At 35.6% G+C, this 15,800-nt stretch overlaps 1 protein-coding gene across 1 annotated transcript; it reads right to left on the minus strand.

The window, feature by feature from the left end:
• Positions 1 to 860: 860 nt before the first annotated feature.
• On the minus strand, positions 861 to 12,396 carry LOC132722607 (transmembrane protein 45B-like). The gene is made up of 5 exons (XM_060707131.1): positions 12,242 to 12,396; positions 3,267 to 3,372; positions 2,736 to 2,937; positions 1,557 to 1,792; positions 861 to 1,333 (listed from the first exon to the last, which is right to left on the minus strand). The coding sequence occupies exons 1-5, from the start codon at positions 12,335 to 12,337 to the stop codon at positions 1,095 to 1,097; spliced, it is 879 nt and encodes a 292-aa protein (XP_060563114.1). The 5' UTR covers positions 12,338 to 12,396; the 3' UTR covers positions 861 to 1,094.
• Positions 12,397 to 15,800: the final 3,404 nt, after the last annotated feature.

Here is a 15,800-nt window from a genome sequence, read left to right on the forward strand (position 1 = left end):
CAAATAATTTTATTCCGATTTTTATACAATGACATATGATAATACATTCTGGAGACAAGAATTATCAATGTGAACTCTATGACGGATAATTTTTGCTTAAATGGTATCTAAAAACACACATGACAATGCACACTGGGGAGAATGAATAACAATCCAAAGAGTACTGTTTATGTTGTTATTTTATGGCTTTCAAGGCAGCACATTTCTTAATACATATATTGGTGATGATACACATTGAATAAAAGAATTATCTGTGGTAACTAAATATATTCAAGGAGTTCAATAAATTAATAATTGAATATACACAAGTATTATTCATTGGTAATATAACATTTAACTGCACAATGCAGGACTATGTTTGGAGTACTCAATTGAATAAACCATAATGGCGAGTCAAATATACTCGGATACTCATACAAGCTTTGTACAAAGTCAAATACATTCTCGTAGAGTATTTGTTTAATGTTGAATGGCCTGTTTATTGTTTATCAAAAATGAGCCGCATCACGACAAAACCAACATAGTGCGTTTGCGACCAGCATGGATCCAGACGCGCAGTCTGATCAGTATCCATGCTGTTCGCTATCAGTTTCTCCTACTTGTAAAATGGTTGCTAAGCGAACAGCATGGATCCATGCTTGTCACAAATGCACTAAGTTGGTTTTGTCGTGACGCGGCTCAAATATACTCAAAGACGCTTGTAACGCTCTTTATAGAATTAATTCGGATAATTTTGTTGTTAACGATTTTTATCATTGACATTACATATAGAATGATTAAAATGTTAATAACTGATAAAGAACAAAACTAAGAAAACATTTTAGGCTATTTAACAACGGTTTGGAGTTTTGATGGCAGAGTAGGAATTGATCACGAAGGGTCAATGTTTTCATATGAAAGTGATAGTCCCGACCATAAAATATACATAATTATGCATGTATGTAAATTGTGATGCAACATTGATCATGTCATGTGTTTTAAGAATTTTTAGAAGCGCTAACTTCACATGCTCTATTCCTTCATAAAAATAAATACGGTTATCACATTTGGAACAATCTTTTATTTAATTGTTACTATTGTTACTATATATAGCATCAAACTTCTTCATCTAAAAGTGTTAAGTTTTCTGTTAGTTCTGATTCGTTATTTGCTAAACGGTGAAACATCACGTGACTCTTGGAACCGCCCATTTTTCTGGTATAAACCAATCGCATTACAGTATACATGATAAGACTGAGAGTGATGTTGAAAACGATGTGAAATCCAAACATTGTGGCAATAAATTGTACATTAGCATGGTTGTTTCGATCCCAATGTGGATTAGGAGATGTACCTATAAAAGATAAAACAAAACTTCATTGTGCATGCACTTGCATTGTAATTAAGAAACATTTTCGTTAGGCGTTGGATAAATTCACTAATCATAGGGGATCAAAACGCGTGTTGAAACGTAATTGATTTAATACATGTAGTTATTCTTCCAATCATATGCATTAAGCTGTGTAGTCTGACTGATATTAAAATAAAATAATCTGAGCAATAAGAATGATCTTTACCTGGAAATCCGCTTGAATCAAAGAGATAAAATGGAATATGAAAGAACCAAGTGCCAAGGCATAAGACCATCAAGGAACGAAAATAGTTAGGCATGAACTTGTCCACGGTTCGCCATTCCCAAACCAAAGCAATGGCCACCCCTTCACACCATACTATGCCAAGGGAGTGAACTATGTCTGACATCTCACTCGAATGCTTCTCAAGTGTCACATGAAAATAAAATATCAGCCCATACCTGAAAATAATATATAAAGATTAATAATATCTCGGCAAACAACAATGTATTCAATCAAAGTAAGTTTTAATTTGTCAGATGTAGACCGTGTGTCGGCCATTTTGAAAACAGTATGTCATCATTTAACTCGTGGTAATGGTGTTTTATTTCAGTTTTTTTATGTTTCAGTTACAATTTCGTTATGTTATTTTGCATAATTTTAAATATTAAAAGTATCTTTACATTATAACTCAAAATTTATTCTTTTAACAAACAAGAACATTTAGAAAATGATGTTTGTTTCAGACGTATGCACAAATTTAATGGACTGTTGTTGTTTTTTGCAGAAGTTTGTAAAATGTTGTTCAGTTTTACGTAAAAATCTATAGATTTAAATTATTTTGCACAAAAACTTTGTTGTTTAGGTCTTTGAATAAAATATGTCAATTCTGACCAATTTTAACACTGGTCAAAAGTAAATATGCCATTACCGTGAAATTAGTGATGACGCGGAATTATAGTGATGTTGAGTATTACTATCATTTACAGTAAAACATTGATTATAAATGTACGTGCTACCTATTCAGATTGAGAAACATAGAAATAGATGCAAATATGTAACTTACATGCATAAACATTGTTTATTTACAATAAAAATCGTTGTATATGCATGTTTTATATAAGTATCATTATAATAAAGTATTAAATAAAGTGTTAAATATAAATGTATTCTTTTCATTCACATCTTTATCTTGATTAAAAGACTATCATATATGATATAACAGTAATGACCACATTTTCCTTGACATTTAGTGGCTTAGTCAAGTCCACATTATCAAAAACCTCTGAATTCCGAAAACCTCTGAAATCCGAACTTTTTGACAAGTCCCATGGGTGTTCGGTTTTCAGAAGTTACACTGTAGTGTGTAATCTAAATTCGTTTTAGCTACATAGAAAAGTATACCAAGCAAATGTGAGAGCAGTCGTCAGGTATTCCAGTCCTTCTATGACGAGAATATTCTTGTATTGGAGAAGATCTATCAGTCCACTCAGTATAAACAGCGTATAGATTGATATGTGCTGAAGTGAAGACATTCTTTTGAACGACCCATTCTCATTGGTGAATCCTACATGTACACCATTATTGAAGAATTCAATTAAAAGTCCTGAAAATGTGTGAACAGATCATGGTGATACTCCTGCTATTTGATATGGTACAAAGTGAAGATGGCATGTGTGAATATTTGCAAGTACAAATGTGAAGATTTTTCAATTATTTACAGAATCTGGGACATAACATTACTTATATTAAGCCCCAGATGCAATCAAACATTGACCGGAGTACCAAGCAAGTTCTGTTTAAAAAAATTTCAAATAAGAATAAATTAAACCCTCAACGTTATAAACATGAATCTTTTAGTGATTTTGGCTTTTGCATTTATTTATTTTCTGTAGTTATCTGCCCTTGATAAACAAATAATTATAATAGGTATACCTATTATTGGGACGATTATCTTAGAGTACACTTCGAAGTTCACTTTCCTTCCTTTAAAATCATAGTCGAATGACAAGCTGGTATTGTATTGTTGCGCCCCACCAGCCTGAAAGATATAAACACATATGATTATTATTAACAGAAATCTAAGAAAACATATACACTTTTTTATTGTTGCGCCCCACCAGCCTTAAAGATATAAACACATATGATTATTTACAGAAAACTAAGCAAAACATACACTTTTTCAATATAGGATTAATGCACCTTTTTCGTGCATTTACATCTGGCATGAGGACAGATTTTTAGCTAAGTAGCAAAGCGAGGAAATTAATATGTCCGAGAGGTTTTGCAGATGTTAATGTACGTGGAAAGATGCATCAGCGCTATTTGTGCATAAAAATATCCAACGGTATTTCTCCGTTTCGTTTGCAGCTCCTATTTCGTCATGCTTTTCACGAGCAATAGTGCGGTTCCATTTAATAATCTATACATGTAACTATTTGGCGCCCTGAGACACGCATCATGTGCATACATAATTCAAAGAAATGTGTACGTAAATGCATGTTTTCTTAACGTTAATGTATACCTGAGTGCGCAGTGTTATGTAAGAATTCGTTTTATACGTAAGTTGCATGGTAATTATTCCTTTATTAAACATAAACATGTACCTACGTATATGTAGATAAGGTGAAATTAAGCCAAGTTCACTTTTTATAATATATACGGTAGTTATTTCCCTTAAAGGCCAAACCAAATCTATTGTGGTGTTATGTGTTCATGTTTGTCTTTGTTCCTTTGTATGGGTGATTGAACTGGTTTTGCAAGTTTAGTGATGGATGATTAATTTTTTGTCGTCAAAGTACCATATCTCTGTTAAGGATGGAACACCAGCAGCAGCTAAGACACCCTCTCATGGCTATGGTAGAGGTTTAAAGCCAACTTCCTTCAGTTTTTCTCCTTCTGCTCCCCCATCTGCACCTTCCCCAATCTTATCCCGTACCCCTAAGATTCCACCTTTTTCTGGAGATGACCCTACCCCTAAAGGTGAAATTTCTTATTATGAGTGGCACCATGAGTACAGTGTCTTAGGAAAAAGATACATCTTTACTTGACTCCCAAGTTCGTCAAGCTGTGAGATCTTCTTTAAGGGGCACAGCTAGACGTTTTGGTAGTTTCGTTGGGTGAATCTGTGTCCATAGATGATATTTTACACAAGTTGTCTGTGAATTATGCTGAACCTTCAAGGCAAGGTGTTACTATGAAGGAATTCTTCAATGCATCTCAGGGCGTTGATGAATCGGTAGCAGCTTATGGGTGTCGTTTAGAGTGCACTTTGCAAAGAGCTTTTGAGGGTGGTTCTGTACCAAAGTCTGCTAGGAATGAATTATTATGTGAAAAGTTTTTATGGTCAGGTTTAGGTCAGATTCTTTAAGAGCAAGCAGTAGACATAAGCTTGACTCTGCTTCTGACTATGATGATTTTTTAATGGAAATCCGTAGGATTGAGAAGGATACTATTCCGACGTCTGTCCAGCCCAATGTCTAAAAATTTCTGGTAAATTCGCAGGTGATCTGAGTGAAATGGCCTTCTATTTCCTATGTAAGAAAAATCTATGAAGGACACTGGAGCACCGTTTTCACTGAACAAATGCCGTCGGTTTACAGTCTGTGTGTTGATAGGATTGATTTAATGACCATTTTACCAGAAACTTGATAATCTTCTCAATTACCTACACATTCCTACTCCTATTTGCCTCAATGTGAACACACCATCCACCCCAGTTACAGACATAACTAGATATTCATGAACACATACCTACAAAACAGTCACCTCTATATTATATACACTCACCAGTCGGCCGTAAACACAGCTTACTAATACCTCAATCCGCTCAGTTTGGTCGTGCCGTAGTATAAGGGTATAAATCATGCAGGTGCCATGTTGCTGACGCAACAGGATCTTCTGCGGTTTACCCAAACTTGGGTCCGCTCTCGTTGTTGTTGGTCTCTATATTCAGAGCGGATTATTTGAGTAATTGCAATCCACTTTTTGGTAATAGAATTTATTGATTGTTTCCAATAGGCGACCAATATTGTTATTTAATGGTTTATTTCATAGCCATATAGCTTCTTATGTTGATTATCTGTGTTTCAATGGTTTCAACAAGTTATCAAACTCCATTTTTATTTCTCTATTGTCAATATAAATCCTGCCTTTACTTGTTGTAATTTGGATCAGAATTCAATACTTCAACTTAGACACTTTCAGTTGCAAATGGGCAATCTTAGATATTTTAGTGCTATGGTTACTATTGATATTCCGATTGCTCCGTATTTATATCCGGATATTTAAACCTTCGTTGCTGTAGCCTGTATAGTAGCCCTGATACACATAACAACAATATCTTGTCCTGTGATATTTGGGTACCAATGTTTATCGGCTTTCTGTAAACTCTTTTATTCTATCTGATATTTCACAATTTGTTCTTCAATGTTTTGGCAATCAGAACATTTTCACAACTCTTAGGTCTCTAAATATTGCGTGGCTCGCACCACAAGTGCTCTCTGCGAGAATTCTCACCGACCTAATTCCGAGTTTCGACACTCTCACTCTAGCCTAATTGCAGCTCGCTGCACATCTCCGGTTTATTTTTTTTAGAAACTTTAATCTCATTGGCGTCACAAACGTATTTATACATCATAAAATGTACGATAACTAAGACATAGTCGGAACATGTCGAAAAAAATCCCTGAGTGGCAGTCTATATTTATATATGCATATTGTCTCGGCCACAAAATAGTTTCTCTATGGGTTCAATGCGGCGAAAGAGCGGTACTTAGTGCTAAATCGTGCGACTACGCTATCGCATCTGAGCTAAATCTGAGCTGCATGGAGAAGACAACATTGCAGCTTTGGACTATTAAGCCCGAAATCTAACAGTTTGTGGTTACATGAAGTTACAGTGCCTATGTACGACCAACAGACCTTGACTTCTTACTCATTCTTATCTAATGTCAGTGCAACTCTACTACTTTCACAGCCCTAGATTTCTCCATGCTATCTTGGTTTGAAAATACTCGAAGTTAGCCATAGAAGATTATGCTCGTATAGCCGCATCGAGGCACTTTCCTCGCGTGTTCCGCGGCTATAAGCGTGATATCTCAAGCAATGGAATCAATGTATTTTCCAAGGATCAACATGATATGGTTAGTGTACGTGGATCCCTACACGCTCATGTTTAGGATTGCTCTCTTAACATGCATGCACCTCTTCTCTCATAGTATACATTAACAGAGACATAATTCCCCCTGTGTCTCTCATGGAGACGGTGCAGGCAGCGTGACTCATTCTCTCAAGAAGAATATAGACAAAATTACATATAAACGAAGCGAAATAAGGTCTAATTGCATTGCTACTGATTGCCAATCAGGCCTAAGGACTCTGCCTCTGTCCTCTCTGTTGCTGAATATCTTGGTTTATCTGTAGTCTCTCAGACAGAGACGCAATGGTGAATATTCTCCGAGCCTAAGGTGTTGCTGCTAGTGTGGAATTTTAGAATGGCCCTTAACTCTAGGAACAAGAAAAGTATGCCTATTATTGCTATCCTCCGACGTACCCATTCATGCACATTGTGCCTTTATCGTGGGTTGTTGACAATTTATCTCTAAACTTTGACTGTACGCGAAACGTGGTTTACTCCGTGCAAGTGAGATGGAGGAACCGATCTCCAGAACAGTCCCTCTCTCTCGCTTTATTACTCGTTGGTACTAATCTTGGATTTTACGAATTTCAATAGGCTTGGCCTTTGGATTGGTTAATTCAGGATAATAGCTACTTTGCACAATTGTGCCACTTCATCGGATCTGTGCCATGAGTGATTCTCTTTTTGCTGTGTAAGAGTAGACTTTCTCATGTTCTTTGGCTTGCGATGACATTTTGATCTTTTCGAACTAATGATGCATAAATCGATATTACCTCAAAAATGATATCTCGTATACAATCTCGTTATACTCTACATGTGATATGTCTGTCTAATTGCATTACCGTATCAATCTTAAAGGCTCTAGTTGCTGAACATTGGTCACATACGTTGCTGAGTTCTGGATCTTTACTCTCAGGGCCTATGTGTATACTTGCTCACTAGTGTGTATTTTACTGATATACCCTCAGGCACCTGAAAAACTTCTCGACTTATCTCTACTTACTTTGCCTAGTCCCCATAAAGCGATGTGCAGAAATTGATTCAAGGGACATATTTCTGTGCGGAAACTGTCACGGTTATATTACACATGCGCGTGGTGCGAGTAATATACTAACGATTAAGTTCTCAACGCCATGGACTCCTCTCTGTACAAGCCACTAACCCGTTTATGATCTATCTGATGGAGAGTCATAAGGCTCATATTCTGCGCGCCAACGATATCTATTAATCACAGAGAACGAATATCCTCAGAAAACGACATGGCCGTACATATAGTCTTATGGTGGTGCATGTGTCCAATGTCGTTCCCAGCGAGTCTGCTTTGATATTCTGTACAGCTGGAGATATGAAATCATCGTGATACCCTTCATCCTCGTGCCAGTTGCTATGCTTTTGCTCTGCACTTTGTCTTAAGACCCTTTATATATACCGAGATTTCACTATATCCGACTCGGAGTGGGTACTATTAGGCCGACCAGCAGTTGCATTACATATCTAGATGGCAGTGCCGAATAGGTCCTGCAGAGAAGCCTACTGGTTCATAGCTTCTCGAGTAGCCAAGCCAACGAGGTTTAAGACGTAGTGAAACGTAATTACCCCTGCTCATAAACTTGAATTTTTAGCTAGTTGACACTGAAGATTGTCGCGCTGTCTCGCTGTATATAGTTTTTCTCTTTAAACAGACTTATCTTCAGCGCAATAATGGCAAACCAATTCTCGTTGTTATACTACTGACAACAAACACCAATAAATATCGAAGCGAACTTATATGATACCGTGTGTCCTTACTAGTCTCGTCAGTTCGCGAACGCTGGACAGGGCGTCACCGTCGGACTTTGGGTAATGGGCATGCCTTCTGTCTGCCCATATCTGAGTTGCTGCTGAATATCAATAATATTGAGTACTCTGACTGGTAAACAAGTATATCTCACACGAGTATCTCGCATGGTTCATCTCTCCTCAGTCTCGCCCCACAGACTGCTCTCAATTTTTCAGCAGTATGTTGCGTGCAATCGAGGCTCCCATGAACTCGTCGCGTTTTCGTAGCTATCTGTCGTCTCGTGCTCTTCTGCTGACACTAGATTTGCTGCATGCGGACGATGCTCGCTGATTTTTTTGGTACCAACTCATTTATGCATCGCAAAACTGTAGTGGAATTTAACTATTTCACATAATAGAAAGACTGCAAAGATCAGAACACACGATGAAGATGCTCTCCGAAGCGAAAGGTAGTGAGTGTTCTACATAGACAATCTGATTGATACTTTCTTGTCTCTTCCCATGCCAACGTCTTGGTTCTCGTCCGAGGGGGGAGGAAGATGTCGAAAGACGTCAAGATCTGCCTTCTTTCTCGTGACTTCTACTCGTCGTTGACTTTCTATCAAAGATGGATCGTGTCTATGAAAATCTGGGCGTCTAGTTCACTCCCACTAGACATCGGCTGTTGACAGAAGAAGTACAATTCCACTTGTATAATATCCCGTTGCTCAAATCTTCACTCAGTTAATATGCTGGCTTAATCTCGAGTGGATGTTCACATAGAGCGTGGCTTCACAAACGACGTCTCAAATCTTATGCGTTAGCTCTCTCAATTTGTGATGCTACAGCGAAGATGCAAAAGCGAAAAATGGCTAGTATAGCTCCAGGAAAGACACCCGTCTAAGTGGTGCATTCCGAACTAATGCCTGCTAATCGTGTACTCGAAAAAGGCGTCTTATCGGTACATTACCGACCATTTTTACCAGATACGCCAAGGGCTATTCCTTGCCGTAATCAAAAGGCGACTACCACTGCTCGTGCCTTATATGAACATTTTTATTGTCCACTATTTCTTTTCCAGAGCAGCTGCATTCTGACCAGGGGCGGAAATTTTGAAAGTCGAGTCATCAAGGAACTTTGCAAAATTGCAAATGTTCGAAAGACAAGAACCACTCCTTTCCACCCTATGGGAAATCCATCAGCGGAGCGATTTAAATCGGACCCTTCTCAGAATGTTAGGTACTCTGGCAGAAGATCACAAATCTAAGTGGGCAGATTTTGTTCCTTCTCTTGTTCAGGCTTATAACGCCACCAAGAACTCTTCTACAGGTTTTTCTCCACACTTTCTTATGTTTGGATGGCATCCCCGTCTTTCTGTTGATGCCTATCTTGGTACTTTTCCTTCTAACTCTGAACATCTTTCTCCTACTACTTATGTTTCTCGTTTGAAGGAACGGCCTTCAATATGCTTATCGTTTAGCTGGTGATGTTGCCAAGAAGCGGGCTGATCAAAACAAGAAGCAATATGACCGTAGAGTTCGCGAGAACAAATTGGTTGTAGGCGATATTGTTTTGGTCCGAAAAGTCAATCTTCAAGGGCGACAGAAGCTGGCAGATAAGTGGGAGAAGGACCCTTTTGTTATCATTGACATACCATTTCCTGACCAACCTGTATATAAAGTACAACTTGAGTCTCGAAAAGGTCCTGTCAGAACCCTTCACAGAAATATGCTTCTTCCATTTATTCTATCCCTGAAGAAGATACAGATTTACCTGTTGAAACTAAGCCTAAACCAAAACCTAGACGTGTTCCTATACAGAAAGAGTATGATGCTGATTCTAGCTCTTCTGAATCATCATCTGGTGTATACATCATACCACAGAGGAGATTTCCAGTTACTCGCAGTCGCAATACTCGTGTTGATTATGGACATTCTTCTGATGCTCCTTCTATTTCTATCCCTTCATTTGTTCCCAGGATTCACCCCAATCCTGTGACATATTCCCCAGACAATGTCCCAGTTACTCCAGTAAGTGTTCCAGTTGCTCCAGTAAGTGTTCCAGTTACTCCAGTAAGTGTTCCAGTTACTCCAGTAACTATCCCAGTTACTCCAGTAAGTGTTCCAGTTACTCCAGTTAGTGTTCCAGTTACTCCAGTAAATGTACCAGTTACTCCAGTGAGTAGACCAAGTACTCCAGTGACTATTCCAGTCATTCCAGTACATACGCCCGTTTTATCTTCACGCCCTATCCCACGCCCTAGACGTGTGATACATCCACCGGATAGGTATGGAGAATGGGTATAATTATTGTATAATGTTGTTTCATTTTTTAATGCAGTCCTTTTAAATTTCACATGGGGTCCTATGTATGGAGGTATATACTATGTATTTATTATTTTCAAGTAGAATTGACAACTCTACTGTATTGCATTATTTCTTTATATTTTACTGTTTAACTATTGCAAAATAGTTATAGGAGGGCAGTATATCTTAAATAATATGATATATTTATGTCGTCATATGAATATACAGTGAATTGCATTTTGTTTTTCGAATTGATCATAATGTTATTTTTTTCATAAATCCAGGTTTCATTAATAATTGTTTAAGAAAATGCCGGTGTCATTTTTAACTAGAGGGGGGAGTGTGTAGATAAGGTGAAATTAAGCCAAGTTCACTTTTTATAATATATACGGTAGTTATTTCCCTTAAAGGCCAAACCAAATCTATTGTGGTGTTATGTGTTCATGTTTGTCTTTGTTCCTTTGTATGGGTGATTGAACTGGTTTTGCAAGTTTAGTGATGGATGATTGGTTTTGGTATGCAAGTTATTTTTAGATGATTTGGTTCTGGGATATGATATTTTCTTGGTAACTGACCACTCCTTGTCTCGCTTTCGAAGTGAAAAGATCTAAATTAGACTAGTTAACTATCAGTTATTTCTTTACAGAAATACTTGATTGATTGTATCTTGTATTCAATTTATTTATTTTGAAGAATCTTTTCTATCAAGCCTGGTATGTATATTTGTATATATTTATTTGTGAAATTGTTTTTATTGTAATTTGAATTGTTGTGTAATAATTGTGTATTATGTATTTTGTGAAATGTATTTGTATTGTAAAATATTTGTTTGTATTGTGATGTCTCATACTTATTTTATTTGTTACAGGTTTTATTCTTTATAGAATAAATCTATAAACGTTTACAAGTGTTTCTTGTTGAAAACCCCACCACTACATATATTAATGATTTTTATTTTTATTGATTATTCCGATTTAAAAGGACACCTCTGAATTTTTTTCACCTGACAGGATTGATTTTAGCCTGATTTGAGTTAAACCTTTAAATACTTTGTAGAATTTAAATGATTTCTCTAGAAAAGAATGGATTGAGGGATGGATAATTTATTTTGTAATTGGTATTGATTGGCCTGTATCAAACAGTATTACAGAAATATAAAAAAAAAATCAATGCCGAATAATGTAAGCACTTTTTAAAAATTTGAAGTGTACAAAAGTTATGTGAAATGGAAATACTTGTTTAAAAATGTATCATTAAAATATGTAGATATACATATATATACATGTTATAAAAATTATGTTAATTTTTGTTTGACAGTGTGTATTTATTCGAACTATACGATGAATATATATGATGAATATATAAATTTACTGGTACTTATACTTAATTACTTCCTAAAAAAAGTGCTGGTTCTGCAGTACCGAGCTAAAGTCCAGTACTGTAGTGTATGTATGTATATATACACCCTAGGAGCTTATAGTACTGATGCAGCTCTGATCGCCGATTATATGAAAAAACAACAACAAAATGAAAAAAACAACAACAAAGCACAACAAAAAAACACAACAAAAACACAAAAAACAACAAAAAATTAAATAAAATTAAGAAAAAAAATCCCACAGCAAAAAAGCAAACTTCGATATAATGTGCACTTGAAAACAGCAATGTTAAGTCAAAGTAATTATCAAAGTATATAAAAGACATACCCGTAGATATCGTTTGAAAACATTAAACAACCACCATAATCCCAGAGTAATAAAAACCAAGCCCTCGTCTATATGCCCCCATAAACTACCCGCCATAGTTAATACTTCATTTAATAATATACGAAAAAAAAAACTTAAACAGATTCGAACAACCCACGCTTTTATTCTTCTTAAAGGAATAAGAATGGATGGATCGATGTCTGTCTAATATAAATATTCATCATTTAAAAAGAGGAACCATGACAGTTTCCCTATTGACATCAACCCTATAAAAGAGAAATTCGTGTTTAAAGACACTATTTTTTACTTGAGAAATAAGTTCATGGGCGCCGCCATTTTGGCGTTCTGTCATTCTCGCGAGACAGACGAGACCGAGATTGTGACGTGTTATACCCACTTCCGGTATAGTTGTACACGCTGGTACAACTGAAATATATCTTGATGAAGAACTTATTAATTTAATTGCGTACATTATATATTATTTATGAAAACATCATATGGAACTGAATTGCTTTAATTAATTAATTGAAGACGCCGCCGCGACATTAATTATCATTTGCCCGATACTCAAGCTTGCTGATGATCCCACCACATGATTTAAGCAATGACTGCTTAATTTTCAAAGATAAACCATAAATTTACTTTGGGAACTATGAGAAACTTCTTCAAATTGACGATATATCCTTTTATTTTGTACTTAATTTTCGCTAGACAAGCTGTCCAAATAGGGTACATCGCCGGTCATATATCTTTTTTTCAGGTAAAATATCAACTAAATCCAATATGCTGAGGACGCGATTTTCCGCCATTGACGCTAAAAATGAGAAAGGCGCAGGAAAATCGGCAGCCAGACTTATATCGTATGAAAACAAAACCGTCCGTAAAGTTATTTAGGCACCCAGTCAAAACTGGTACCAACAGCAACAAGTTGCCGATTCCCCTATAATTACGCATATTCTCGGGTTTATCCAGTTCCCCAAAGCTTTTTTCCACGTTATCTACTTACCAAATTCCTTTCCCCGACAGATACGCATTTCTTCTACAGTAAATTTAATTCAATAAAACAAAAAATCATAAATCTACTTAATATTTAAAATGATTATTGGGAACTGAAAAAAATGTGTTGCTATTTTATGACGTGCTGAAATTTACAACAGTACAATTTGACAGGTGTGGAACCGAATTCCCCCTAAGGTCATTCAGTTCACTGATGAAGCGTAAAAAAATAGATGTCTATTTCGTCATTAGAATATTTGACAATGGTGATGTTTATCTAGAGGGCAACATTGTGCATGATCAAAAGGTCTGTCGGCACAGAGGCATACAAGGAGCAATAAAAATCGTCAGTACACAGTGTGACAGGAGCATTTGGTGCAAATTAGGAACAATTAAAATGGACAATACGCAGTATTAGACATAAGTAGTAAGAACCAGCAATTGTGTGAATAAATTATGCAAATTAGATTTTTGAGCAGCCAATAAAAATGATTTGCCTGCAGTTAATATTAGGCTACGATTACGATGCGCAGCATCATACGTTGACAGACATGTTAACAATTTACTTTTCAAAACAGTTGCTGAAATTTTTGAAATGTGTACATCAATTATAACATATGTTCACACCTTTAAATTTGAAAGTCAGAATCAAACTGCAAAAAATTAATTATATGTACTATTAAGAACACGTTTTAGTAGGGTTTTTATAATGGAAGTGGCTAGCGTACGGGCCCGTACGGCTAGCCAAAAGTTTTAGCCGTACGTGAGTCACGTACGACTAGCAAGGACACGCTGTATTGGCTAGCCGTACGGCACTTTTCAAAATTTTATGGAAGTCGAAAATGCATATGTTATTTTATGACTTTAAGCGAGGATTTTAACCAAGAAACAGCATTAATTGTCTTTGGATGTTAACTTTTTAGAGATTAATCGCCTTGATCGCTATATATATCGATCTTTGTCATCGCAAGATGTCGAGAAAAAATAGCCTTTGCTTGCATTTACACCAATTGAAATAGTTTACAAATTTTTGATAATAATCCTTTTTTGTTTCATTAAGTTTAATTTTCGACACCTTTTATATGAAAAAAAGACCAACAACAACAAACACTGAAAATGATTGTCGTTGAGCTCTTGATAATTGCGACAATTACCGACGGTACTGTCTCAAGGAAAGTTAATTTGCATTTTCCGTGAAAGGCATTCTAAAATTCTATTGTCAGTCCCTGGACAGGTTTTAATTAAGGCTAATTTTATTGATTGACTGTGCTTTTATGTTCGATATTTATCTACTGTTTTGAAAATTATATAATTATTTTTGCATTTCACCGTTTTTTTTCCATTCAATGTTCTTTTTATTTATTTATTCCACTCCGATCATTTTTTATTCGATCCATGTGCTTAAAATTAACAAAAATGATTTAATAATTCATACAAATTAAACAACAAATGATAAGCATGAAAATCAACAATTTTATAACGTTCGACTTCCATATAATTTTGAAAATTGCCGTACGGCTAGACAATACAGTGCGTCCTGGCTAGTCGTTCGTGACTCACGTACGGCTAGAACTTTTGGCTAGCCGTACGTTTCTTTATTTTTTATTATTATTATTTTATTTTTTTTTTTTTTGATATTGTTACGTATTTTGAACCATAAAAAATCTACTCTACACCTCCTGTGAAAATTAAATTGTCAGATCAATACTTTATTATATTAATATTTCCTTACGATTCAACTAGATTTATCATGAATCTAAAAGATGTGGGGAAATGACATCACGCGCACCTGTTTTTATACGGCCAATACACAAACATGGCCGCGCTTACCGATTTGTAGAAATCGGTGATTTAGCGATTTAAATTTTGTTATCATTCGTTTAATATTATTATTTGGCGGCAGAAAATTTGCAGACTTATTATTTATTGTATTCTTTTTCTGAAATCAAGTTTTTATTTTAACCTTGTCTTTCCCTTTAAATGAATTAAATACTACTACTTAAAATCATCAATATTCCCCTTATATACAGTATACGGATTTCTTTCAACAGACTTATGAAAGTTAATATATTCTTTAAAGTTTACATATTCTCTATATGTGTGATCGATCGGTAAACGCAAATCAAATTTTTCATGTGTTTTTTTTAACTACTTTTCACTTTTTAATTGACATCAAAAGGTATACTGGATGAAAAGGATAAAAATCAATTGAATGGTTTTTGTTTAAAAGTGTTTGAAGAGGGAAAAAAAATCTTTGGGTTTTTTCTAAAAAACATTTAAATAGAAAAAAAAATGTGCACGTGAAAGGACCCCGAACCTAAAACTTTAAAAAACATGTTAGCTATTCTTCCCCTAAACTTTCCAAGTCATGGAAAAAGTTTGTGCCCCAAAGGGGGTTTTTTTTTCCCAAATTTTTTTTTGTGTTTAAATAATTTTTAAAGTTTATAATTTTTATCACCCAAATTCCCAACTGACCCGTGATTTTGTTTTTGTTTTTACATTATAAAGAAAAGATAAAAATTTGGGGCCCCGTGTTTTTTCATTATATTTAGAATAAAACCCG

Source organism: Ruditapes philippinarum, unplaced genomic scaffold, assembly GCF_026571515.1.
Source record: "Ruditapes philippinarum isolate M1 unplaced genomic scaffold, ASM2657151v2 ctg3620_1_1_1_1, whole genome shotgun sequence".
Taxonomy (NCBI): Eukaryota; Metazoa; Mollusca; class Bivalvia; order Venerida; family Veneridae; genus Ruditapes; species Ruditapes philippinarum.

Excerpts from the sequence above, each read along its gene's own strand:
- LOC132722607 (XM_060707131.1), bottom strand. The coding sequence starts at position 12,337 with ATGGCGGGTAGTTTATGGGGGCATATAGACGAGGGCTTGGTTTTTATT. Across the intron at positions 3,373-12,241 it reads TTTTCAAACGATATCTACGG|GCTGGTGGGGCGCAACAATA; the intron begins GTATGTCTTTTA and ends TATATCTTTCAG. Across the intron at positions 2,938-3,266 it reads GATAATCGTCCCAATAATAG|GACTTTTAATTGAATTCTTC; the intron begins GTATACCTATTA and ends ACACATTTTCAG.